The following is a 27,293-nucleotide window of genomic DNA, read 5'->3' on the forward strand; positions in this document are numbered from 1 at the left end:
TATTATCACACGAAAAGATGAAATTACCTACCTAGGTTCCATCCTGGAGGCCAATCTTTCCGGTGATAAAATGGCCACCAACGTAATCAAAAAAGTAAATCAAAGAACAAGATTCCTTTACAGGATCTCCTCACTGGTCAACAAAAACACCTTGAAGACCTTAACAGGAGCCCTCGTACAAGGTTTCTTTGACTATGTATGCACCTCTTGGTACCACAGCACCTCAAAGGCCCTTAAAACAAGGCTCCAGACCTCTCAAAACAAACTGGTCAGGCTCCTACTTGGCCTCACCCCCCGAACCCACCTCACCCCTGCCCACTTTGACAGGCTGGGATGGCTTAGGGTCGACGACAGAGTACAGCATCTTGCAATGGGTCTGGTCCACAAGATTCGATACACCACCAAGATACCCATGTACCTGTCTAGATACTTCCTTAATGTAAACGAAGTCCACACCCACAACACCAGAGGGAGTGCAACAAACCATGTACAACCCAGATTCGGCACAAACAAGGGACTAAATTATTTTCGCTCCTATGCCACCAAAATGTGGAACGCCCTACCAACAGTCATTAAGACATGTGAATCCCTTGACTCCTTCAAAACAGCTCTCAAAGGGCACCTACGGACGGCTGCAATTCAAAACTGGCCCCTGTAAAATCTGAATCCCCCCCACCCCCCTTTTCCCCTCACTGTATATGTTTCTTTTCCCTTTTTTCTTCCTTTATGATGAATTCCTGTTCTGTTCTTTAACTATATAGTGTCTATTTGTACGTCTCTAAATGTTTTGATGAATTGAACAAGGTGGACCCTGTTGTAAACAAGTGTAATGCTTAATTGGGTCGTCCACTCACAGTTAACAGTCTTTGTATTGAGTTTGTGCTTGAAATGTACTGTAATTCTGCAAACTGTTAATAAATATTTCAATCAATCAAAAAAAGATGGCATAGTTGCTACATCATTCTTTAAGTTAGTACCTCCCTGTCTCCAGGGGGCGCTGTTTATTTGAATGTGCTGCAGTCCTTATAGTACAGGTAACAGGAAGTTATCCTGGTTCTCTAATTTTCTGACTCATTTTCTAACTTTCAACAGGTTCCCTGGCATATCTTTTCAAATGGGGGTCCGCGGGCTAATTGGTGTCAATTCAGGGGTCATGGGGGGGGGACATGAAAAAGTAAACATGGTATTGGGGAACAGATAGCTAATGTGAGTGACGTGTCTCAAATTCTCAACCCTTAGGCCTACTGGCTAATATAATGGTTAAAGCAGTTTGCAGACTCTGCTCGACTGGAGAGACGGAATGCGCAGAGCATCATAATAATCTGGAAATCAACTTTTAAAACAAAGTCAATGATGCCTACCGCCTACGTCCTAATACTTTCCATTGTTGTTTAAATCCCAGTTACGGTATTTTAAAATAGATGGCTCTGTGAAATACAGACAAGGGAAATCAGTTCAACAGTGGGTTTAGAGATGGTGACTGCTTAATTAAGTTAATTTGGAAGTTGGAACCTTCTAGCAGTTAATTTAGTTTTATTAAACATATTTCTTCCATGGAATACAGACCACCCAGACCACTGGTTCACAAAGTGGGGTCCGGGGACCCCCAGGCGTTCCTTGAGGGTATTGCAGGTATTCCCCAGCTAACCCTATTTTATTTCTCGGCTAATAAAAAATGGCAGATCTACAAGCTCACAGACCTCGTAGTCAGATCAATGTAGTGCCAAGGGGCCCTAGCTGCCTGTCATACATTAATTTGAGGGTCCTAAGGTCCTTGACATGAAAATGTTTGAGATCAATAAATGAGAACAACTGACACACTGGCATTTTTCATCAGGCAATAATTTGAACCACTATGAGATAGAGATTTGTTATTAAACACGCGCAGGGACGAGGGAAAGAGGTCTGAACGGGCAGTCAGAAGGTTATGCAGCACAGCACTAGTTAGTTAGCCTACAGAAACAGTGGTATGTTGGGGTTAATGTTTAGGAACAGCTGCATATTATTAGGGCCATCATGTCATGTTTGGAGGCTGGCCAGTCCGCTTCTTCTACCTGCGGGCTGTAGATCTGCATCTAAAATGGTGAGTGAGTGGCATTTAGATCGCACAGTTATGCTGAACAATACAACGCGAGGAATATTATAGCCTAACAATTAAGTGTACCAGTAACTTAAGAAGGCCCGCATTGTGTACCGGGTCTGACACTTTATACAAACAAGAGATGGGAGACCATGCGAGTGTGAAAGCTGTGGGTGGCGGGTTGGTGTCGGTGATTAGATAGGTTTAATGCAAAGGTGTGCTCAGCAAGCGATCTTCGATTTCGTCTCACTTTTATTGCACTAAAAAGCGATTTTGTCCTTTTTGTTACAATGTTGCCAGTTTTACGCCACTTGTCAGTCCCATCATGAGATTTGATTGTAATGTGAGACTGCAGTGCCACCCGGTGGACATGTAGGTACATCACACAAGACATGGGCTTGTGTGAGTAGATCATTATGCCTTCTGGTTTTGATTGATTGATTGGAAATTGTACAATTCAATGAAAGTAAAGGTCAATACAAAATCTGCTAAGAGGATAAAACCAGAAGGAGTCTAATACACATTTCTTAATGGCTGTTGCTAGGGCGTCCCACATAGTGGCATAGGAGCGACAAGTCATGATTTTAGTCTATTGAAATAATGAATTGAAGTTGTTATGATTTTAAATTGAATATGTAGACTATCTGCAGTGATATAAATAATATGATCTATAATATATCTATTTACTAATTTTGTGTGTGTGTGTGTGTGTGTGTGTGTGTGTGTGTGTGTGTCTGTGTGTGTGTGTGTGTGTGTGTGTGTGTGTGCGCGTGCGCGGCTCCCTCCCCAGGCGTCAGACTCTCATTGGCTGTCCTCATCCGACAGAGAGCAGCTGCTGATGGAGCTCAGAGCCACCGGCTGGGTGGAGGTGGAGGAGCGCGACGCCATCTACAAAGAACTGCACTTCAAAACCTTCAACCAGGTGGGTGTGGCTGAACCAGAAACACAGCGTGCATTCGGCGTTCCAGGAACAGTGCCAAACTGGAAACTGTAGTGTCCACTTGACCCCTCACACACCTGTCAGACACACCTGTGCGTGTGTGTGCTTTTATTACTGTACGTCCCCAAAACTCCCCATAAGTATAGTAGCATTTGACAAATAAACATTGTGAGGAGGACCATTTTTCCTCTTGGTCCTCACGAGACACATTGTTTGGTTGTCTGGTCAAGACGCGGTAAAGGGCCATTCAAACGTGAAGCGATATAACACGCCTATAGTTCATTTTCAATGAGACCTGCGTTTTTGCGCGGTGCGACAACACAAGCGTATTTATGTGAGCGCGGCCCCGTGAATTTGTTGCGCGTGTGCTCGTTACGTGCACACGCCTGCGAGAGCCCTTATAGATCTTTAACTCTTGAGGGTGTAAAATGAAACCAAATGGACCCTTACAGGTCAATTTGGTTTCATTTTACACTCTCATCTGCATTCATTTACAAGAAGTCTACACAATTAGAGAATGTGGAAGAATTGTTATTTTGATCAACGTTTGCCTGTTTTGCCTCATAATGGCACCACATCAATACAGCATGGAATGGTGGACAAAATCCTATCCAGCGATAACAAAATATTCTACGTTTTGCGTCTGAGAGTCATAAATCTCATCAAATGGTGGTCTGTGGCTCAAATGCCGAATAAATAATGGCCCTTGATATGAAAAAGGTTGAATAGCACTGATTTAGAGGTTGGGGTTGGAGCTATGATTGACTTAGTTTGAATCAAATGCAGTTGTCATGCACAGAAAAGGCAGATCTACATCTACAAGCACAAATTGTCTATTTGTCGGATTTTGGGTTACGGTTAATATTGCAAAAATGGCATTCATAAACTTGGTGGCCTAAAAGGTTGTCCTCACAAGTGTAGTACTGGTAATACAAAAGTGTGCGTGCGTGTGTGCGTGCGAGGGCGCGTGTCTTTCTTCATAGGTCTGCTCGCTCTAAGATGGATTACACACATTTGATCTAAACTGGCACCATGCACCACATAAAGAAAGACATTTGTCTTAACCTTTCTACAGTTATTGCAGTTATTGCCAACAAAGACGGTAATAACGCCAGAAGGAATGTTCTTTTGTTGAGCTTGTGTGTAATTCAAGTGCTCCCCGTCCTCCCAGTTAAACATGAATAAATAAAAAAGGAAGACAGGCACAGAAGCATAACAGTACCAGTTATGAATTACGGTGGTGTGTAGAGAATAGGCAATTAACAGGGAAATATATTTAGAAGCAATAAACGTCTTTATCTTGCTCATGTAGGTTAATCAAATAATTGAGAGTTTTTTAAAAGATACATTTTTATAGACCTAGCAAATGGAAAAAATTCGAACAGATTTTATTTTTTTAGTAATCACATTAGTAATCAATTTTCTTATGTCTTCTTATGTCTTATGTCTGATTAGCCCCTGTCTTGCAGTATTCTTTGTGGTACAATGGTGGCATGCAAAAACGACAAGCTCACGATGCACAATGTAACGTATTGTGAGATCTCGTAGATCTGCTATTTTCACTTTTCTTTTAAATCGTTCATTAATCGTAGTCAAGGTTTTAAATAATCGTGACAATGATTTGATTTAATATATGCCCAGCCCTACGGCGATGTGAGAGTTCACATACCAGCATGTGGGATGTCTGTCTTATAAATGGAGTTGAGGTATCGGTGTCTTCACATCGGTGAGCTTCTCGACTCTCTCAGAGGCTACACGGTGTATGGTGTGTAGCGTTTACATGGGAATCATGACGGACAGACCACCAGACGCACAGCTGGCTCTGCTCATGAATTTGAGCGGAAGCGCACAAATTCACGTGTGTTTATAGGCTGATTGATTGCAGGTGTAGTAAGGGACAGGTCCCTCTTGTTTCTTTTATATTTTGGTTCCCATCTCCCTGGGGGTAGGCCTATTTTGTGTTGAAGGTTGTCAGGTGTAGTCTGATTAGCCTTACGCATTATGGAACATTTGTTTACCATTTTATCATCAGACGACAATGCTCACATTTTGTATTATGTCATATTAGTATCCCTTTAGTATTGGTCTTTGAAGACATGAGTTCAACAGTGTTTGTTATTAAATGGTAAACGGTGCATTTATATAGCGCCTTTATCCAAGGCGCTTTACATTACATTCACCCATTCACACACATTCATACACCGATTGTGGCGGAAGCCATGCAAGGTTTGGGGTTCAGTGTCTTGCCCAAGGACACTTCGACATGTAGACGGGAGGAGCCGGGATTCGAACCGCCGACCCATGGGTCGCCCATTGCCCTGTCCCAGAGTACTATGGGATAGACATGTGGCAGCTACAGCTGATCACAGTCACTCTATACTAGTCTAGATGGAGCTTGTGATTCCACCAGACCCATTTCAGCCATATCACAGAAGTAGCCGCTAAAAACACGCGCCTATGGTCTCTTGTTTGAGTGTACCACTTGCGGAAAGCAGCCAAATTACGGACAGAAATTGTCATAATGACATCGTCCCAGTCCTGTTCTGTAACTGCATATATCATACAGGCTCTGCATGCCATTGCCTGTATAGACCTTCAACATAACAGGAAAGAGCATCGTGGTTAATAGTGAAGCGATTCCAGGGAGACTTTCTTCGTCTTGTATGGAGGTCTGCGGCCAAATTATACATATAAATGTGGGGGTCCTTGACATGAAAAACATTGGAGAACCACTGATTTAAGCATGTCTCATGGAAACGGTAAAGCATTTCAGATTTGACTATGAATAGCCCAGGGTAGTATAAGAAGAATGGACCCTGCGGGTACTTTGCAGTTATATGGTTGACATTGTAAGTTCCATTACACTTTGGGAGTGCCTCCCCTGGGAGAGTCCAGTTCTGACTGGGCTGTATTGCTCCACAGTGTCTACCAGCCAGGTACCCGACAGATGTATAGGTCAAAAATAAATTGCCAATAATTCAGTGAGTTTAAATTGAACCTTCATACTGCTATTAGTATGAAATGCCTTGTCGGTTAAGAAAATGTAGAGGTAATTTATTCTCAAGTGCTTTCTTATGCTTGTCTTTTATATTGTCTTATGTGGGAAAACTCCACCTGTATAGTGCTTTGTACAGGCATTAAATCAGAACTACAATAAGATATGATTTTTATTGCCAGGTGTTCGCACATTTGAGGAATTTGTCTCGGTGACGTCGTATTTCACTGAAGAAAAGATATAAACTGAAATGGCAAAAAAAATGATGTACAATATTTAATATTCGGTGACTAGCAATATAAATTGTAATACCCTAGAATAGGTTGTAGAGGCTGATAGAGCAGTTTATAGGGAGATATTAATACACATTGTATGGATTATCCATGCAGAAAGTCTACATAATATAGAGGCTAGTAGCATATTATGCATTTGATTACACAATGCATTTGTGTATATGAATACATATTTCAAGCTGTCTCAATTAAAGGAATCATGTCAACATCGACGCCGTCGGTCGGACCCATGGGTCTGGTAGCCGCAGCCTACTGGGCCCATAATATTCCCTCTGCCTTGTGTTTGCCGAAGGTAAACTGCAGCATCTCAAGGCCACTTAGCGGACTTCCTCTAATCCCGTAGTTAGTTGTTTTAGCCCCTAACATACTCTGTTTTTACACTTCCCCTGCGTTTGAAGTCGCAAGGCGCGCTCTGACCTCCCCCCCATCTCCTCCGCTTGGCTCTAAAGCCTCTCCTCTTACCCCGGCACGTCAGGCCGCATTACCCTGAAGCACAGCAGGCTCCCCAGTTGGCAGCAATTGTGGGGTCTTGATCAGAATGATTTCTTTCACAAACAATCAAATTGGTTAAAATGTTTCATCTGGTACAGAAACCGCTAACAATCCCATCATTCCTCCCCTCCTGGTTTTACATGTGCTTTTTCCTTTTTTTTTCTTCTTCTCCCCCCTCTTTTCTATCCACCCTCCAATGCCTCCGTCTCTCTTGTCGTCTTCTTTTTTTTCCTCTATCCGTCTATCTCGCTCGCCCCCTTTCCCTCTCTCTCTCCCGATACCAAGTGGTAAGGATGATGAGTTCACGTCGGTCGTTCCAATTTTAACTGTCTGTCTCTTTCTCAATTTCTTTCTCTCTCTCTCTCTCTCTCTCTCTGCCCCCCTCCCCTCCCCCATCCTCCTATCCTATATTATGCATCTTCGCAAATCTCAAAAGCTGGAGTTTCATGGCACTTTTACCGGAGGGGAACGGAGATGAGGGACGACACGCTGTCTGATTCCCATTCACCACTTTATCTCCCATGCAGTGATGTGCGTCTGGAGTAATCAGATCCTCCTCCAGTTTATAATGAGAGGCACAAATCCCCCCTCTCTCTCTCTCTCTGCAAAGAGGACTTGTGGGTCTTTCCCCGCCTCGTCCTCTAGAGGGTGCTAGAGTCATGCTCATGGCTGTCCGCAAAAACCACAGTGCAAATCTGGAGTGGAAGCTGACGCCACTCACACGGCTGCCAATTAAGTCAAAGGGAACATGACAGTTGGACTGGCTTTGTGCATTTATTTTTCTTTGATTACAGCAAGTGGAAGGCTGCGCAATGTTGTTACAACCCAACTCGGTCATTTATCCCCTGCCGTGCCGTGCGGGTTTGGATGGTGGGTCCTCCTCCTCCTCGCTGGCAGCGGCCTGAGGAGTAAAGGCCAATTATTTTCCTCGTCAAGTCTAGGAGTATTTAATTGGGTTTGAGTGGTGAAATCCTTTCTCTGGACCCGATGAGAATCCCGAGCAATCAACATGTGCGGAAACATCCCGTGCTTTCATTTGCAGGCCCCCCCAATGCATGCTTAAGTTCTCACAGCACAGGGTATATAACTTTGGGGTTTTGATTCGCAGTTCGCACACATTTGAAGTCGCAGTCATTGATTATTCCGGATTCCAAAAGCAACTGATGTTGTTTATATACATGGCTTTATGTTGTGCATGTTTAGAGATGGCCATCTGCTTTGCATTTCTGGTAGAAGGGAATTGGAAATGTTCATGCAGCGGCAGCGACGCAGCTTAACGGCACGGCCTATAGGCCACTACACTACACAGGAGGTCAGCTGCATGTGTGCAGCCGGGAAAATGCTGATCCGCAAGCTCACAGCGCGTCGCAATCACAACTCGTCGGAGGTTGTAGCTCTGCCTTTCTTTTTCAAATAGGGCTGTTGACAATTAATGGCCTCCCCTTAGTTTAGATTTGTGTGGACATGTAACAAACGGTATAGGAGGTTATACTACTGTATAGCTAATCTAGTTTAACCCATTCTGACCTGGCACCCATTTTGGTGTTAGCATCATGTTATGCTTTAGCTATTGAAAAATAGCAGATCTACAAGCTCATATCGCGCCACCGAGTGGCGCGATACGAGCTTGTAGGTCTGCTATTTTTGAAAAATCGAAGAACGACTGACATTTTTAGAATCTGATCTCAGGTCAGAATGGGTTAATCAGACCAGTGTGTGTCTAGTGGAAACCTGGTATGAATCTGATCTCAGGTCAGAATGGGTTAAAGGGGCTTGTGTTCGTTGTCTCTCAGAATGAGCACTTCACGGTGCATCATGATTATCAAATTGTTGTTGGTCACACCTTTTTATGCACAGCTGTGTGATCATCACAAAGCTGTGCATAAAAATGCATTCCTGCATGCACATCACACACACAAACACATCACAATGTGACGTGTTTGTTTGTGTGTATGAGCATGGAATGTGTTTGTAGCACAGGATAGTGATGATTTGATTGGCTGATGCCTGATGATGATGATGACACGTTTAAAATATATATATATATATATATATTGCTATAAATGAACCTTGTTCAAAATTGAAACATTTAGCACACCTCCCACTGGAATATATCTAGATATCAAAATATAAACTTTTCAGGAAATAACAGAATAACACAATGCAGCCTCATCAAAGTTGTTATGGTGTAGGGTTGTGAAATATCGATTAGTGCATTAATAGTTAATTGATACGTTTTGATAAGCTTGTCGATCGATTAACCGGTTTAGTTGATAAGCGGCATTTTAGTAAAATATCTGAGAATCTTAATTTCCCTCAATGTCTTAACCTACAAATCTTTTGCTGATATACAGAAATAATACAAAAGGCATATTCTATTCCTTAATCAAATATTTATTTGACCATTGACGATACAGGGCCAGGCAATGGCATCTTTGTATATGAGTTCCATGGCCGCGCGCGCGCAGCAGACAGCATTACATTCACAGAAAACCACCCAATGATAGAACCGCATCATTTTCGATTAATTACGATTAGTTATTAACTGTTTAACCGACTAATTTCTCAACGGCTATTAAGCGATGAACTATTAACATCCCTAGTATGGTGACTTTATACATGTGTCAGTTACTTCAATGTATCTTTATATTATCACCACTTTACCCAAATACAGCTCAAGTGGAGTCAGGAGTTCGTTTTTCTGCCTGACAAAACCACTATCTCCACAGGTTGGAGTTACTGTAGGCGGTTTGACTGACAGTTTGAGGATCTATGCAGTTAGTTTGGTCAGAAGCACTATTTAATACTATTTAGAACTTATATGGTTCAATATTTGTAAAAACCCACACAATATCTTCAATATCACTGATTTATAATAAAAGCAAAAATATGGAAATATATTTAAAAGAATATATATTAAAAACTTGAACATTTGATATAGCCGTTTTCTGCCCGACAGCCATGATAGAATATCATATTTCTAAGTTGAATTGGCCAAACCAGTGATAATTTCCATCGTATTATTGTTTTGTGCCAATCATCTAAAATGCCTAATTACTCCAGTGTTATTTTGAATACCAAAAAAAACCTGGAAAATTCTCTAAATTACTTAATTGGTCCGGATAATGATTCTAATCACTGTGACATGCTCTCACAGAACATACAGTTGAGGAGAGAGTCATTAGAGAGGTGTGGCTTTGGAATGACTGAAACTGCGCAATCCTGGCGCAACATTTGACTCTGCCCCCTTGGAAGTGTTTTGAAGAGCGCATGAATTTGACTTTTGGAAACCAGTACCAGCCATGCATGCGTACGTAAACGGCGAGCCGTTTACAACCTTCACAACTTGAGATGATAAAACTGTCAAGAAAATCTAACGTGACATGTACAACACCAAAGATGCATGGCTCCACCGCAGAGCCACATCACAAAGATGGCAAAATGCATCGCGTAGGGTCGGTCTTGACTGAGTGAGGCTTTACTTCCTGGACCCCCATTTGGTCCTTGATGTGGTTACACCGTTACAGGGGGTCCCAAACCAAATTATTGATAGTTAGGACTAGGAGGAACCATTATGGACTCTACAGGTCTGTAATTCAGTGTGTGTAACAGTGTCTGTAATTCAAAGTTATAGGACGCCATCGTATGGCCCGATGCACTCAAACACTGGGTAGGGATCCATGCTTTTAATGGGTTGCAAGTAAATTTGCCTTTTTTTTTTTTTTTGGAATAAAATGTTTTCAAAAGTTTAAATAAATATCACAACCTTTTGTCAATTAAAAACAACATGAACGTGAAAACAATCCACAAAATATCCCCCCCCCCCCCCCCCACAAATAGAAATAGTGAAAATAGAATATCTATCAGCTCGCAGGGTGACGTGAAGCAGCGCATTGTCATTTCTCTTTTGGGTCTCGAGCTAAAACGTCCGGGAACCACTGGCTCTAATATAAAAGGCGTTCGAAAACTGGGGGTCCTTGAAATTCTCAAACGTTTGAGAACGGACGCACGGTTGCTCCAGGGAACAAACGGGCTACTATACGTATATAACCGCTCTGCTCGCAGACAAGTTGCCTCTGGTCCCTCAGGTCCATTCTCCAAAGCTGATCCCTCCTTTTTATACTGTGTGTCAGGGGTGGGGGGGGGGGGGGGGCTCCCCCCTCTCCGCCAAATCTCCTCTCAAGCCTCTCCGTCTCGTTATGGGCCTTGCTCTGCTTGTGTTGAATAGGTTGTCCTACAACTAAAACTGAGCCCCCTGGATAAACCTCAAGTCTCAAGGCCATCTCCACTCTCCAACGCTATATATATATATATATATATATATATATATACGCAAGGGGATATAGGCACTTGCGTACATACATACACGCCACACATGCATATATGCATACTGCACACCACATGTGCGTGTGCAGCCGTGCACGCCTGCGCTCACGCGCACACACTTGTCACATGTGTGTGCACGGTATTCTGCACACGATTACACATGCGCCCATGCAAGCACACACATGGCCTACACACACACACACACACGCACACACGCACGCGCGCACGCACGCAACTTCTACACAGAAAGACAGAGAGAGTGAGTGAGTGAGTGAGTGGTGGGGGGGGGGGGGGGTGGTAATCGGCTCAGCGGTGTTCAGTTCCCACCTCTGCCTCCAAAAAAATGGCACTTTCCCTGCATGGGAACCGGAGGCGCTGCATTGATCTCGCCTCGCGACGACGGCCGGAGGGGAGCCGCGAGGTGTGGCGCCCAAACTGTGTGGAGGTGAAATAATCTGGCTCCCATGCAGTCCCTTGTGGTAAACCAAGATGGCTATGTGACGTCCGCTTTGCCTTTTTGACGAGCCCAGTGTCTCTCTAAAGCCCCCCCTGTGTAGTAACCCCCGTAGTTAAACAGGAGTTTGCATAAGAGGGGGGGCCTTAACGCCATGCCAGAGAATTACATGACACTCGTGCACATAAATAGGAGCTGACGTTGATAAGGATTTGTCACGCGGCGATACCACGTTAACTGACACGCCTGCACCTCATAGCCACGGTGGAGTGTGTGTGTCACCTCTGATGAGGCGTATCAAATCGACGCACACCCCCTAACCCCCCCCCCCACCCCACCCCTCGTTGCGCTTTTCAGCATTGCGAGTGGCGTTATGATTTGAGGAGATTAATGCCGATGACACGACACATTCCCACGTGCTAAAACCTCCCCCCGCCCCCCTTGCTACACATGAAGGAACCGCGGCACTTGGCAGCTTCACGCGAGAATTCTTTTCAGTGTTTGCTTTAAGCTACCCGTTGTCTTGAGGGGGGGGACGACTGCTTTCGCAGGGCCAATTTTGAAAATCAGCTGAATTGTCTGTATGGAGAGGGGAGGAGGTGTGTGTGTGTGTGTGTGTGGGGGGGGGGGGGGTGAAGTGTAAGAGGTGTGGTCGTCATCATCATCACCACCACCACCACCACCGACGACGTGCAATTCACAGCCTTCTTGCCTTTCACTGTGGAAGACTACAGAGATGTTTTCCAGGGGTAGTGATGATGGGCCTCGCATGATAATCACTGGGTTGTTGAGGTGGTGCGTAATAGAGAGAGAGAGAGAGAGAGAGAGAGAGAGAGAGAATGCATTCTTAGTTGTTGAGACGGGTGTGTGCACACACACAGTACATTTTGCTCATGTGCTGTGTTCGTGTGCATATACTGTATCTGTCTGTCTGTCTGTGTGTGCGCGTGCGCGCGCGTGTGCGAGAGGCTACTAAGAAGAGTATAGGCACAATCTGCATGCACTTACTCCTGGCAAGGCAGAGCAGGCGTCCCTAAGCCCCTGGACTGCGCGGCGGTGGAAAACCGATCTGTAAATAACACACATGTGTTTGAAACCGAGGCCTGCGCTCCAGCAAGCCCCCCCGCGGCCGCAAAACCGGAGAGAACCAACCGCTCCGCTCCGCTCTCCGACGTCAAATTGTCTCATCCAGTGTTTTATGACAATCACGCAGTAATAGCGCCGAAAATGCCCCCCCCCCCCCCAAAAAAAAAGGCAGTGTGTCGGAGGAGCGGCGTATCGGTGGTGTGTGTGTGTGTGTGTGTGTGTGTGGGGAGGGGGGGGGGGGGGGGTGCCCCCGCCATCGGGTGTTTCTGATTATTTGAGATGGGGGTCTGTGAAGCGTCATGTCAAATTAGCCCGCTGTGACAGCTACAGCTTGTTGGGCCCGGTGGAGCAGAGTCTGACGGCTGGATGGACGGGCGGGCGGGCGGGCGGGCGGACGGACGGACGGGCAGCCTGGATTGGCTGACCTGTTGGCTCCTAGAAGTGTGGCCCCGGACAATGGAACAAGCTAAACAAAGAGGGCCCGAGAGGCGAAAGCCCTTGACCTCTGTTGACATCGGGGAGAGGCCTCTCTGCCAGGAGTTTGAGAGTGGGGCTGTTGTTTTCTTGTCTGTGACCCAAGTGGATTGTGTTGTGATGACCTGCCGCGGTGACAGACAGGGCTTCACCCCACCCCACCCCACCGCCCCCCCCACCCACAGTATTGTGTCTCTCTTACTCCCCCCCCCCCCCCCCCGAGGGGGCTGGCTCTCACTCCGAGAGGAGGAACGTTGTAGGATGTGTTTTTCAGGGCCTTCGATTCTATACGTCGAACACCCGTTTTATGTTTCACATTCCACTCGCTTCCAATTTACATTCTGCAGTTGACGTACACATCTGTTGGGAACTAAACGGTGTCATGAAATTAGGAGGGTTTTATATATGAGATGGTGTATGTTAAACTGTGCTTAAAGGGGGGGGGGGGGAAAGAGAAATACCAGCAGTTTTTCTATGTTGTGCCATTTCATCGGTTTGGCTGGGGGGGGGTGGGTGGGAGTGGGGGGGAGCCACGGCTTGAATCAATTCACTCAAAACAAACTTCAAAATGTGAAATGGGCAATTCATCTGCTAATGATAGAGCATTCATTCTCAATTATTTGTTAATGGATTGGAAATGACACGACCGTCATGCCAAAAAGGGTTTTCTGTGTTTGTATTTTGGAAGGAAATCCACTTGTTGAATTGATTGAATTGACAGCGAGTTGGATCATATACGTATAGGCTGTGAGTAACTGCTTCTTTACGGAGCTCAGATGGAGGTCTGGAAAGTATGGAAAATGAATTCGATAATCCCCAGATTTTGAGAAGTTTGGTAACGCACACAAAAAATGTTGGAAAACTACAGCGGTTCATTTCGCATTTGGCTCGAGCTGCAACTATCAATTAGAAATTAATCCGTGGATAACTTTTTCGATGAATCGAATAATCGCAGAATATCTTTATATATCAAAGAATCAAGAAAAAAAAACTTTTTTTTAAATAATCGACTAAATCAATATCTCTGATAATCACTCAAGGCCTATCTCATACTTTGTTGTACAACGGTGTTGAACAAAAAAAACGTGTCAAGCGAGGGGCGCTCTTATCATACATAATCATACATCAGCCTTTCAAATCATCAAATTCCATGCTCAAACACACCTACACACACAAAGCTGTGCATAGGAGGGCCTATAGTGCCCCTCAAAAACCTAGAGCTTTGAAAAGGAAACGTGTAGGAAGCCTGTCTTGTTCAGCCTGTTGTTCACAGAGGATCCGTCTACCTGTCAGTCCGTTTCTCCCCGGCAACAGATTAGCCCCCGAGCCGGGCCCCCCGAGCGAGGGGACGTGTTTGGACAACACCTGACATGACGGCCGTTCCTTAACCGTCTCCATTAGAGCCAATGAGGGCTGAGGAAAAGCAGACCGCCTCGTTCCTCAAATTGGTGCCGCCGGGGTCAAGTTGCAGGAATATGCCAATTACTTAAATTGATCGGGAGAGATGGGCTTCCTTGATAACCAATTTGATCAAGCGGGGCCGATCGTGTTACACGCGCCGCGCCGCGCTGGGCACAGGAGGTCGTCGTCTCCCTCCCCCCCCCATGCACAACCCCCCCCCCCCCCACCTCCTCCACCAGAAAAAAAAAAGCGACTAAACTCAATTTCCTCCTCCTGGAGTAATTGTGTTTCGTCATGTCAGACCGAGGCTGGACGGGGCAGCAGGTTTGGCCTCAGCGCTGCTCCCTTGTAAACAATGGACTTTCAGTTGATTTAATTAGCCAGGGAGGAAGTGTTTAGGGCTTTAATTGAGATTGCAGTGGGAAATTGCTCTGAAATAGCTCTACCTGATTTTTTTCCCCCCCCACTCACTCTCACTCTCACTCTCTCTCTCTCTCTCTCTTTTCACGGTGAGCATGATGAGGGATTTCACTCTCCTCTTTGTAGATAATTACAATAACCATAATCACTCCCTGGATGGCCAGTGATTGGAGAAAACCACATGTCCCTTCAACCAAAAATATGATTGTGTGTTTGTGTGTGTGCGTGCACGTGCGTGCGTGTGTGTGTGCGCCCGTGCGTGCGTGCGCCCGTGCGTGTGAGCGCAACTGTGTGTGTGTGTGTGTGTGTGTGTGTGTACACACACTTGGGGGGATGGGGAAGTAGTGCAGTTATGTGCAGAGCTATTCATAACGTGTGTGTGTGTCTCTCTCAGATGGCAGCGATGCCGTTTATGGTGTGGGCTTCGACCACTAAATGTCTGCAACATCAGGCTTATTGTATATCATACATTTATCCCCTCCTCTCTAGTCTCCATTTTGCTTTTATTAGCACTGGTTAGCCCACCATGTTTGCGTCTTGTCACACAGCGCAGTTTGTCATCATAAGTGATTAATTTGGCTTCTCGTGATTCAAGCGGGGTATCTCCATCGAGGGCTGGGATACATTTGCTTTCGACCCCACTATATACTTTCAAAATGTCAGCCATCAGTCATTGCTAATGTTCCCTGTTTTTCCCTTTTTTTTTTTTTCAAAGATTGCCCGTAAATGGGGTAAAAACTTTGAAAAAATGTCCTGACTTGACAGAAATGACTTAAATTGCGGTTTCTGATATTCTGTCTGTCTGTCTGTCTGTCTCTGTCTGTCTGTCTGTCTGTCTGTCTGTCTGTCTGTCTGTCTGTCTGTCTGTCTGTCTGTCTGTCTGTCTGTCTGTCTGTCTGTCTGTCTCTCAACCAGGCGTTTGGCTTCATGTCTCGGGTGGCGCTGCAAGCCGAGAAGATGGACCATCATCCAGAATGGTTCAACGTTTATAATAAGGTGATCATTTAATGAGTCCTCTAATGTGATGGAGACATCTTTTAAAGAGAAACGCAAAGAATTCCAGTCAAAGATACATTGTGTCTTTCAACAATGAAAGGATTATCTATCTATCTACAGTATCTATCTATCTATCTATCTATCTATCTATCTATCTATCTATCTATCTATCTATCTATCTATCTATCTATCTATCTATCTATCTATCTATCTCTCTATCTCTCTATCTCTCTCTCTCTCTCATGCTTTATTGACATTAAAGCATAATAAAGTGTGCTGTTGTATAATGATAAACGTTGAAAGAAAAAGGGATTATATTGAATATAATCGGTGGTTTCATCAAATATATAGTGATATCAGCCAGCACTAAGCTATAGCTATTAGCTAAAAGATCGTAACGGCAAAGAAAAATAATCTGATTTTTTATTTTTTTGTTTCCAGTGTTATGACTGGTTTTACAATACATCCAGCATACGCGCTCTCTCTTTCTTTGTCATGAGTAAACTTTGACATCACAGTTTATAAGATCATACCACGGTAACGCCAACGAGAGTTTACAAATTTCCTGCCGTATTTGCACTTCTATGGTTCATTTGAGGATTTCCGAGCTCCCTCTCTCCCTCACACACACACACACACACACACACACACACACACACACACACACACAGATCCATCATCCTGGGATAAAGTGAGATTTCTCGTGTCAAACAACGCTAGCAGGTTGGGGAGTTCTCTCCTCGGCGCGCCTCAAAAGCCCAAAACACGCAGAGTGACTCAGAGCTACACTGGGAGTTGAGGGGAAAAAAGGGCAGTAGCTTCGAACCGTAATCCCATCGTTTTTCTTATGAAAAGCTCTGCACATAACTGCACTCCTTTCCCCATCCCCCAAGTGTGCGTACACACACACACACACACACACACACGCACACACACACTTCCTCACTTGAGGGGGAAAAGTAGTGGCTGATATGACAAAGAGAGTCCCTGAAAATCTCTCTGCATTATAAACCCAATTTATGCCGCGTCGTACGACTCTGTTTCGCTGGCCCAAAAATAGCCAACCCACAAGCTCACAGCGTGACGCGGACGCGACGCGTCGTGATCTTGTAGGTCTGCTATGTTTTGGCACGTGACACCCGCTGTACGACAACGGCATAAATCAGGCTTTAGGGCTCTGGCCACTGAGTTACCGTGTGGCGGAACGCTGGCTCTATGAGAGGAACTCCAGTCGTTCTTAAAGCGGCCGCACGGCGCAGGTTTCGAGGCCTTTTGCGGCACTCGAGAGCTGTAGACGTGCGGAAAAACAAAACATAAACACTGAGGTTTCGTGGAAAGAATGACCAGTTGCTAACTTACTACTGTACTTCTGCGCCGTCGTATTCTTCACGTTTCTCAGTTTTGAACACTGTTCACTTCTATTAAATGAGAAAAAGAGGTTGTGCATCAGCAATGGTTTTCAGTGGAGTGCTAAACCCAAATCCAGCATACATTTAAAAAATAAATGGGAATTAAAAAAAAATCCCCAAAAGCTAGCACATCTACCCGGCTCTGTACTTTGCCCTAGTGTGTTATTTCTTATTTGCTGTGTTCTATCTTCGTGACACACAAATGTCTTGTTTTGCTTCCTCTATAATTGTTTGCCATCATGATTTCTCGTATTGTCCACAGGTCCAGGTTACGCTGACTACACATGACTGTGGGGGCCTGTCGAAACGGGACATTAAAATGGCCAAGTTTATTGACAAAATTGTGATTAGTATGTAACGTTTCTTGCTCAATTCATCGAGTTTTCCTAAATGCAACCTTTGTCAGCAAATGCATTTTGGTACTATTCCTTCAGTAGGCCTATTATGTTTCTTCTGAAGAAAACAAGTATTGCTGTATGCATTATTTTATTTTCAGCATACTTTGTACAAGCGTTACATTTTGAGAATAAACCTGCAAATCAATAGTGCATACATGTTGCTTTTTAGCCTGTTCTTGACTCTTGAATCATACAGAATCACTGTAACTGCATAGCGAACGGGTGCTCTGTGCTTTGGACCTAGAATTCCATTCCTAACTTGAATCCAGCAGATTCCATTTCAGTGCTGTGTGTTCTGCTTTTCAGCCATGATTGCTTTTTAACACTGGAAGTGAATGGACGTTAATGGTTTCATGGTTCACCACTATGAACTCCCTGGTGTCTGCCTGCCAAGGATGCAGACACACAGCGGTCCGCCTCACTTTGGCCAGACCCCGTCCTCCTCCCTTTGGCGCTGAAGAAATGTGAGCGAAACGTAGAAGCTGGGGTCAAAGACAGTAGGGAGTGGATTTATTCGATTTACGATCTCGTACAGCCTGAGCCAGATAGCACTACTGTGATTTCCTGACTGGGAAGCCATTGGGCGAGCATCAGCAAAGAGTAAAGCCTGAGACATACTCTGTTGCGTTTGGGTGTCGCACAGCAAAAATAGCTGATGTACAAGCTCACAACGCGTTGCAGCACAATGCGTTCTGAACTTGTATCTACATTTTTGGCGCACAACACAAGCTCGAAACTAAGCATAAATGGAGCTTTGCTTGAGTGTCACACACCAAGTCAGTAACTAGTGACCATTAGCATGTTGGCAACCTGTGTACCATGTCTGCACGTATCAGGAAGTTTAAGGCTTTCTTTTATGTCACCTAGAATTAAATTTAAGACTAAACTCCTAGCAAAAATAAACATACTGCGGGTTTCGGAGACATTACCAGGCACAGGTTTTAACCATGTTGACTATTGGTATTCTCAAGCCAACTTACATTTACCCATGAAGCCGCTAGTTCGCTAGCTTGGCTGACTTACAGAGAATACAGATTCTAGCGTTGCTTGACTGATTCCAACTAAAGCAGAAAGGAACTAAGTCATCTTGTCAGAGTTTTCCCCCCAAAATCCCACTGACAGTACTACTGTAGAACCGTTTAGCAACACGTGACGTGACATAACCTAAACAGGATATCTCTACCGTATGTGGTTTGCTTTCAGTCCTATCACATGGCAAAGCTCAGCCGCACCATATAGTCATATCGGGAATACTTTCCTCAAACTCATTTAACACAAAGGATAGATAGAATTTGGTCATATTTAAGAGGATATTTAAGGAACCACGGACACTAACCGCCAAGGTAAATGCTTCAACCTATTAAAACCGGGAAAGCATCTGTGTCATTTTAGCTAAACTCTATTGTAACTAAACTCCAATGTGTTCCATCGTGTATTCCAAGTTTGGAATACATGCCCACCCATTTGTGCAATACCTAATGTAATCGTTGTACACCTGATATGTTGGAACTTGGAGTCTCAAACTTGTATCTCATTTTGTCACACATGCACACACCACCACACAAAGCGGTACAAATGTGACGCAAAGCAATCGATCAGGGAAGCCGGTGCCCACAGCCCCACACCCCTCCCAAACACACAGAGTTTCGGTGCATGCGTCCTCCGCAGACCTATGCAACAGACACACACAGATATTTGTGGTTTTTCACGTTTAGTATTATTTTACGCGGCAAGTTTGAATGGCGCCTGGGACCGATTCTTCTCGTTGAAAGTGTACATTTCAGAATAATTTACATTGCAGTGTGAGCTTGTAGATCTGCCACTTTTGTAAATGTTCACATCATTATAATCACATGCCCAAAGCAGCTTATTTAATCAGACCAGTGTGTGTCCAGTGGAAACCTTGTATGAATCTGATCTCGGGTCAGGATGGGTTAATGAATGAAGTGTTGTTTACCAGGTAGCTTAGCCTTAGACAGTCCAGTTTGGGCGTTACGTTTGCCATGTGCACCTTGATTCCCCCTCATTTCTTTTGATATTAAAATATATATTATGTAAATTGTTCGGCCACTTCATGTACATGTAGCGTGCATGAAAACCGCGTTCTTCAAGACCAGCGTCAAACCTGTCAAAAGATATCCCACAACTGTACTCCAAAATGTTCTCGACATGATGAGAGACATGACATTTTGTCAGTCTATTTGCACAGGATGTGTTTGTTAGGACAGCAGGTCTTCTGTCCGTCTCTTCGTTCGAAACAATGAAACCTACCGTAGATTTTGGACGTGTTTATGCTCAGCTGGATTCGCACCTGATCTGTAGAACCTGGACTGTGATCTTATGCTGGGCTCAGAATTCTGCTATAATAACCCAAACGCCTATATTATTGACATGAGCTAAAGACCAAAGTTAACCACTTTCAACCTGACGTACCTGTCTTGGCATGTAGGAGAAATATGCAAATTGTATCGGAATTTTAAAAGAACGTCACAAAATGAAATACAAATATCTTTATTTTTTTATTTATTAATCCATTTATTTATATATTACTCCCTTCCAAAAAAATAGCAGATCTACAAGCTTGTTGTGAGCTTGTAGATGTGGCTGTTTTTGCTATTATGCTGTACTGTACGTGTGCAGGTCCTAAATGGTTAAATCCATATCAGATTACTTGGATGATTTGTGAGTACTTAACCCCTGATTCATACATCCATATAGTCATGTTATGACCCAAAAAAGGCATTTATTACTGTTCTGTTCTGTGTTAAATTATACAACATCAAAAGTTCCCCATCTCCACATCCTCTCTCAAATGGACAACCTCAAGGTCAAGAATAATACAAGTCAATGCTTGTCCTACTGGTATTACGGGGACAAATGATCATGTCCTGTCTCTGTGCATATCTCGCTTTCTACCCGTGTCTCTCTAAAGCCCAAACCACACCAAAGGGTCGGGTTGGGACAAAATGGTTTTAAAGGTAGACCACACCAATGCAACTCATTGCAACTCAATGAGTTGCATTGGTGTGGTTTACCTTAAAAAGAAAAAAACGCTTTGTCCCAACCCGACCACCCTTTGGTGTGGTTTCAGCTTTACACTGTGAACTTAAAGGACCATACCGGTCTGATTTTGACTTCTATCCATCTTCAAAGGTTGCCCCTGTCTTCAAAAGGTTTTGTGTACATAGTACATACGCTAAGTGTATGCAATATATACAGTACTTTATTAGATCTCAGCCTACATTTCCAAACCTCTTTCACATGCCATTCAAGTTGAATGGAAAGTGTGTATGGAAAAACACTAAGAATTTAAAGTGGCTAGGTAGTAGGCAATTCACCCTTTTGAAGAAAATAATTTACCTTGTTGTTCCCGCTTTTCACTCATTCAATTTTAGTCATACCAATTCCAGAATCCCCCACACTCTTGTATAGTCTAGTTGTCACTGACCACTACTTGTTGGTCTTTGGACTAGTTGGGCCTAAGGATGTATTGGAACCACAGGCCTCCTCCCATAATGTTCAATTCTGCTGCTGAGCTAATCAAATGAAGCTATAATGGGGAAACTTGATTGGAACAGGAACCGGGTATTCCACCTTCTGGAAACCTGGGACTACAATTAAGAACGGAACCTATTCCTCAGAGTTCAACACCACTTGTAGTCGTTGCTTTAGTGGAGCGACAAAGATGGCACTCTCTGCCCGGCTTGCCACCCTGCCCGGGTTTGTTGAATGCCTATAGCCAAGTCAGATGCACCATTCAAACGGGAAGGAACTTTACCTCCACGCCACCCAAGTGCCATCTGAAGAAAGGTATAGTTTAAAAGAAACATTGTCCTTGTTTGTTCCTTGATCATTCCAGAATACTTGACAAGCATTGCCCACAGTGTTGAATTGCCAACACTCACTCACTGACCCAAGCGATTGCAGTGTTGTTTTAAACCAAATTGCATTTGGTTTCACCATGACTAACCCCGTTTCAGTGTTTGTTAGTGCAGTGGGCGCTATACGTAGAGTGTAGGACCTCTCCCTTGTCCTGTCCTGTCTTTTCTTGTCTTGACAGATCTGTGGCTTAACCTGCAGAATCTGGAGAGAGAGGACTGCAATCACGTTTTCACCACCATTCATTTAGGTCTGTTTTGTTCACATGGTCATTAGAGATGGTCACCTTTTTGTTATGTTTCAGCGTGTTCTGTTCACAAACTTCACATGGTCATTAGAGAGATCCATTTAGGTCACCTTTTGTTTTGTAGCTATGACGGTACACTAAATATGTGTCTGAGTTGCATGTGGCTGTTTTTAGAAATGCTTATGATCCCAAATCTATCCAAGAAATATCTTTCCTACTGTTGCCTTCATTTTAAGCGCTAAATAGCAATCATTGCTATTGAGTGTTTGTTCAATAACAGGGGTCTCCCCATCTGTCCAGCTCTTTAGAAAACCGAAAATGTTTTAAGGCTGTGATATTGTACATTTTCTCCAATAAGGAGAGAGAATTCCAGGATACATATAAGTAACCATGGGAAACAACGGTTCCCGAGCCATGTGGCCCATAGGGCAGGAGTCTATCTCCTGTTGATGTAGTGTGAGGCGGCTTGGTGTACAAGTACATCAACAGCTGGACATGTCGCAGGAACCTAGCTCTGACCCTTGATGCTAAACATATTAGCATCGTGCCAAGCAGGGAGGCATTCTCCACCATTTGTATTGTCTCTGGTATCACCCGGCTGGGGAATTGAACCCTGACCTCCCAATCTCAGGCAGGCCACAAGGCCACTGAGCTGGTTTTGGAACTGGAACATCGTAAAATGTATCTGGATCCTCTGTCCAGATTGGTATTCTTTGACCTGAGAATGTATTTTCTGTTTACTGAAGAGTTCACAGTCACCTACTTTGCTGGGAGACCTGCTGACCCCTTGCTGCTATATGGATAAGATTCATTCCTATAGTCAACAGTCATATCATATTGAGTGTTGTGCATCCTTGAATGGCTATTGCTATGGTTAACAGACTGGATCCAGCTTCATCAATAAGTAATTGACATCTTCATTTTGCAATAATCAATAATTGATTGGACTCGCCCGTTTGTTGGCCTGTTTGTTTACATGTATACCCAAATGATTGAAGTGGATTTCTTAGGAATGATATAAGGCAGAGGTCTTCAACAGGGAGTTAATACAACTGATATGCGGTGCTGGATTCAATCTAACCCGGCTATCCTGCTTTCTCTTTCGTCTGGGGAGGCGTCAGACATTTTGGCCCTGGCAGGTCAAGCCAAGGCAGGCCAGACTATATGTGAACCCTCCAGATAATTGGCCTCATGTTTATGGTCAGAAGAGACAAGGAGCCCAGCCACTCTTCCCCCATTAGTGCATGCATGTGCCTATAAGTTATTGCTCCACAATTCCATTTCCCAGCCACCAGTGCCCTTCTGCAGGCGATGTTCTGACTGGCGGCCCAAATCCGATTTTTGTCCGATCCATTCCAGATTGTACTCCTATTGATCGAGTCTGAACTGCACAAAACGACATCAGACATTCACACATTGAAACACATTCCTAGTTTGTTTTCACATGTGATTTCAAATCCGATTTCTCAAGTGTCTGTGGCCCAGACACTGAACTGTGATTTATACTTTGTCGTACATTGGTGTCGCTCACAGAAAATAGTCGATCTACCAGCTGAAAGCACAAATATGATCTGATCACTGGCAAATGACTGAAGCTCGGCAAACCAACATGTTGACGAGAATGACAAAGTGAGAGGAAGCTATAGGGCCCGTGTAGGACAGTTCATAGAACCCGCAGAAAGAGCAGGCGAACCGAGGGAAACGGGAGAGCAACGAATGGAAACAAGACCTGACACTGGATGAGAGGAGAGGCCAGGGAGACGGAGGGCAGCCGGGGAGTTAATAATGTCATCTCTCTTCTTTCTTTTTTTTCCATACCTAGAGATGGAAAAATAATAATTCTCTCAAGCATAAATGTCTGGTGCCCCTGAGAGCAAGAGAAGGAAAGAGACAGACAGAGAGAGAGAGAGAGAGAGAGAGAGAGAGAGATGTGGGAGGTGGGGGTGGAGGTTCAGCAGTGAGTGAGACAGAAAAAGACATGAGAGGGAGAGAGTGAGAGAGAGAGAGAGAGGGTCTCTGGGTTTCTTCCAAATAGCTGCTGCTGTGCGTGATAGCGGCCCATATTTCTCCTCCAGTGTGTGAAGAGTAGTTCTGCTCCCTGGCCATGTGCTGCTGCGGGGGAGGCCGCCGCTTGTAATCTGATACGGGAGAATAAAGATAACAAGGTCAGAGAGAGTAAAATGTGAGTCTCTATACTCTCGCCCCAAATCTTTATCGGAATCGTGTCAGCCAATGGTTAGCAAGTATAGTACCCCCAGAGGTGGAAGAAGTATTCCTATATATTTTTTTACTTGAGTAAAGGTATCAATACTATACAGTGTAAAAAATACTCCGTTTACAAGTGAATTCAAATTATACTTGAGTAAAAGCCCCAAAATTATTGGCATCAAAATGTGCTTATGCAAAAAGTCCCATTTCAGACCTTTTGAAAATGTTTTAAAAACCGTTCGAAAATAACCAATCTACAATCTTACGCTAATGTGTCGCATCACTTGTAGATCAGCTATTTTAATATGACTGAAGTATATAGGGCTGAAGTGGTTGTATATTTTGTGTTCATAATCAAAATCTTCGAAAGTAAATGACTACTGAAGAAAGCTGTCAAATTGTTGTAGTCGAATAAAAAGTACAGTATTTGCCTCTGTACCTTACTATTCAATAATTTTACTTCTACTCCAATACATCTCAAATACCTAAAAATTGAGTACATGTTACGTTCCATTACTGGCTGAAGGCAATCACAACATGCGGTACATGCCAAACAGGCAAAGAACAGGGAGCCTAACATGTGCAGGGATATTTGTATGTCAATTGCTTTTTGATCGAATACGTGGTTTGTCTTGCCTCCCATGCCATGTGGTCTGCCAAGAACTACTGGACAGTCACTGATTATTCTTTGTTTCGCTGAGAAAAAACATATTGGAGTAATTTCAAATAACAAATGTTGTATGCGGCATTTTCCATTTGGAATAAAGGTTGTCACCACTCTATGTGGTTTGATTCATGAAGGGAAATCAAAACAACTGTCTCATTAGCTAAACAATTGAATAAACATGCGTTATGAAACCAGCAATTATTCATACTAATACTGGTATTGGATAGGGCCGATAACGGAGTGAATTATCGGAGAGAATTTCTCCAATATTAAGACCTCATGTGTAAGATATCAAAGCAAAGCAGCTCTTTTGCTGAATTATTCATAAAACTGGAGATCTGTACGGGTCTGTTTGGTTCCTATAACTTCCTTATTATCAATACTTTAGCTGCGGACCCCCTGGAACAACTTCAAGGACTCCTGGGGGTCCCCACACCCCACTTTGAGAACCATTGCTCGAGTCTATACCATGCTTAATATATTCAAGGTTATAATTGTGCAGTATGACGATAGAAAATAGCCTCTTGGTAGAAATTCTTCTGTAGGCATCTCTTCAGTATCTTAGCTGTATATTTGTGTTATACAAAAATGCACATGTAGCTTTGTATAGACATTGCAAATCATTGGACAGGAACGACTGCTTTTGTGATGTCCACATGAAAGCCAAATTCTAAACACAAGGAGGAGAGCAAATTTGTAAATGCAGAGCAGGATGCCTTCCAACTGACGTAAGTTTAGTTACAATTAATGTCTACCAGAAAAAAGCTATTCTTGTGAAATACTATTAATGTGCAATAGGGCACTGAAGAATGTTGAGCGATCATTCGTCATCACATAACCATGAGCTTATTTATTAAACACTTGAGCCCTAAATACTTTGTTGTACGACGAATGATGAATGGGGAAAGTAGCCAAAGCGATGCATTGTGAAATTGTAGACTAGAGCATGCTATTTTTTATATTTTGTGAGAAAATAAATGAACATCACTTTACAGTAACATGTTCGTCTATGTCGACATGCCCAAAAGTATGCCAGGTTAGCAAACGCAACAACAAACGTAGATCATTTGATCAACAATCAAGGGACTGACTCTGCAAAGGAAATGGTCGTCCCACTGGGATTTCCCCACAGTGTGTGTGTGTGTGTGTGTGGGGGGGGGGGGGGGGGGGTTGGCCTCGCCCTTGTTGGTACGCAGCCATTTTATTTTTTCTACATTTTTATTTTTTTGTTGTTGCTGTTCCTTTGCTCAGATAAACTCTGATGTCTCCACAGCCGTGCATTTGACCACGCCGGCCGCAGTAACCGCGTTTAGTGGCCGATTATAGTCAAGTTGACAAGCCAAGTTCCTTCTGCCGTCAGCTGACCGTTCAGCATGCCGTAGCACTTCATCTCTGCGCTGATTGGTCAGCTAGCCATATCACACCTCCCTCCCACCTATCATTCCCATCACCCCATAGGGCAAATAAAGGCTGGGGTATATGTGATAAAATTACATTTACTCCGATTGCAGTTTGCACCCTAGCATATAGGGAAAAGTGTATGTATACAGCACGTCCTTCTGTAAGTGCAGTAAAGTTAACAAAGATAAAGGTTTACATTCCGTTTATATACCCACCTCTTCAGGGTGCATGGATCCATCACTCTAAATTCCACTGGAATATATGAACGTATTCCTTCTGTTCTCAGTATTACGCCCTCCCCTTCATAATTCATGTTACACCACTTACTGTGGCCCAGAGTGAGATGAAGGAATCGCGGCTATAAAGCCCCTGTCTTTGCTGAAGGCAGCATTGCCATCTCTGTTGTCTCAGATGTAAAACGGCGTTTGTGGCTGATACAGATGCATATACAATGTAACCCACACAGGTGGAGTCTCCTCAGAACACACTCTACACACCAGAGGAATGTCTCTTTCCGTCTTGGATAAATGGGACTAACGTAGTTTCCCATTCGGTATCATCACTATCAAACCTCAATATTCAAGGGTTTAAAAAAGAAAATGCCATGACCTATTTTTACATAATTGTTTTTTAATATTAATGTTATATTAGCCGTACAATCTTTGGGTTTTGGCAATTATTTGGGGGCCCACTTGCAATATCACGGCCCACCAACGGGCCTCTTTCCATAGATTGGGAATGGCTGCTATAGACTTCCACTCATTTCTGGTTGTGCAGAAACTCTTTCTTCACTATTTTGTCATTATAATGTACTAGAGCGGACCTTTGTGGCGGTTCTGGATAACCGGCTCGACAATGGGCACTGCACTTATATTGTGATGTCAGTAGTGATGTCGGCGGTATCCCCTTTATATATATGTATGCCCATATATGGAGTTCTTTGGCAGGCATGCCCAAATATGGAGTCTATGCAGATGTCAGAATGATGTCAGAAGTCGGTGGGACGAACCGGTATTTTGGCATGCCCAAATATGGAGACACACGCGTTGTGTGTCATATTTGAAGTAGGTGGGGCGAACGGTTCTCGAGTTACGTGGATTACAGACGTACACACGCACAGAGAGGTG

The 27,293-nt window shown here is 43.9% G+C and overlaps 1 protein-coding gene across 1 annotated transcript; it reads left to right on the forward strand.

The window, feature by feature from the left end:
- Nucleotides 1–1,811: 1,811 nt before the first annotated feature.
- Nucleotides 1,812–17,925, forward strand: LOC308327000 (pterin-4-alpha-carbinolamine dehydratase 2). The gene is made up of 4 exons (XM_080780117.1): nucleotides 1,812–2,083; nucleotides 2,871–3,002; nucleotides 15,877–15,957; nucleotides 17,629–17,925. Exons 1-4 carry the CDS (start codon nucleotides 1,970–1,972, stop codon nucleotides 17,722–17,724), a joined length of 423 nt encoding a protein of 140 aa, XP_080636243.1. The 5' UTR covers nucleotides 1,812–1,969; the 3' UTR covers nucleotides 17,725–17,925.
- The last annotated feature ends 9,368 nt before the right edge of the window (nucleotides 17,926–27,293 follow it).

The sequence above is a fragment of the Protomyctophum bolini genome (genome assembly GCF_963924005.1).
Source record: "Protomyctophum bolini genome assembly, chromosome: 13".
Lineage (NCBI taxonomy): Eukaryota > Metazoa > Chordata > Actinopteri > Myctophiformes > Myctophidae > Protomyctophum > Protomyctophum bolini.

Coding starts and splice junctions, on each gene's coding strand:
- LOC308327000 (XM_080780117.1), top strand. CDS start 1,970: ATGTTGGGGTTAATGTTTAGGAACAGCTGCATATTATTAGGGCCATCA. Junction 3,003..15,876: donor ACTTCAAAACCTTCAACCAG/GTGGGTGTGGCT, acceptor TCTCTCAACCAG/GCGTTTGGCTTCATGTCTCG. Junction 15,958..17,628: donor GGTTCAACGTTTATAATAAG/GTGATCATTTAA, acceptor TATTGTCCACAG/GTCCAGGTTACGCTGACTAC.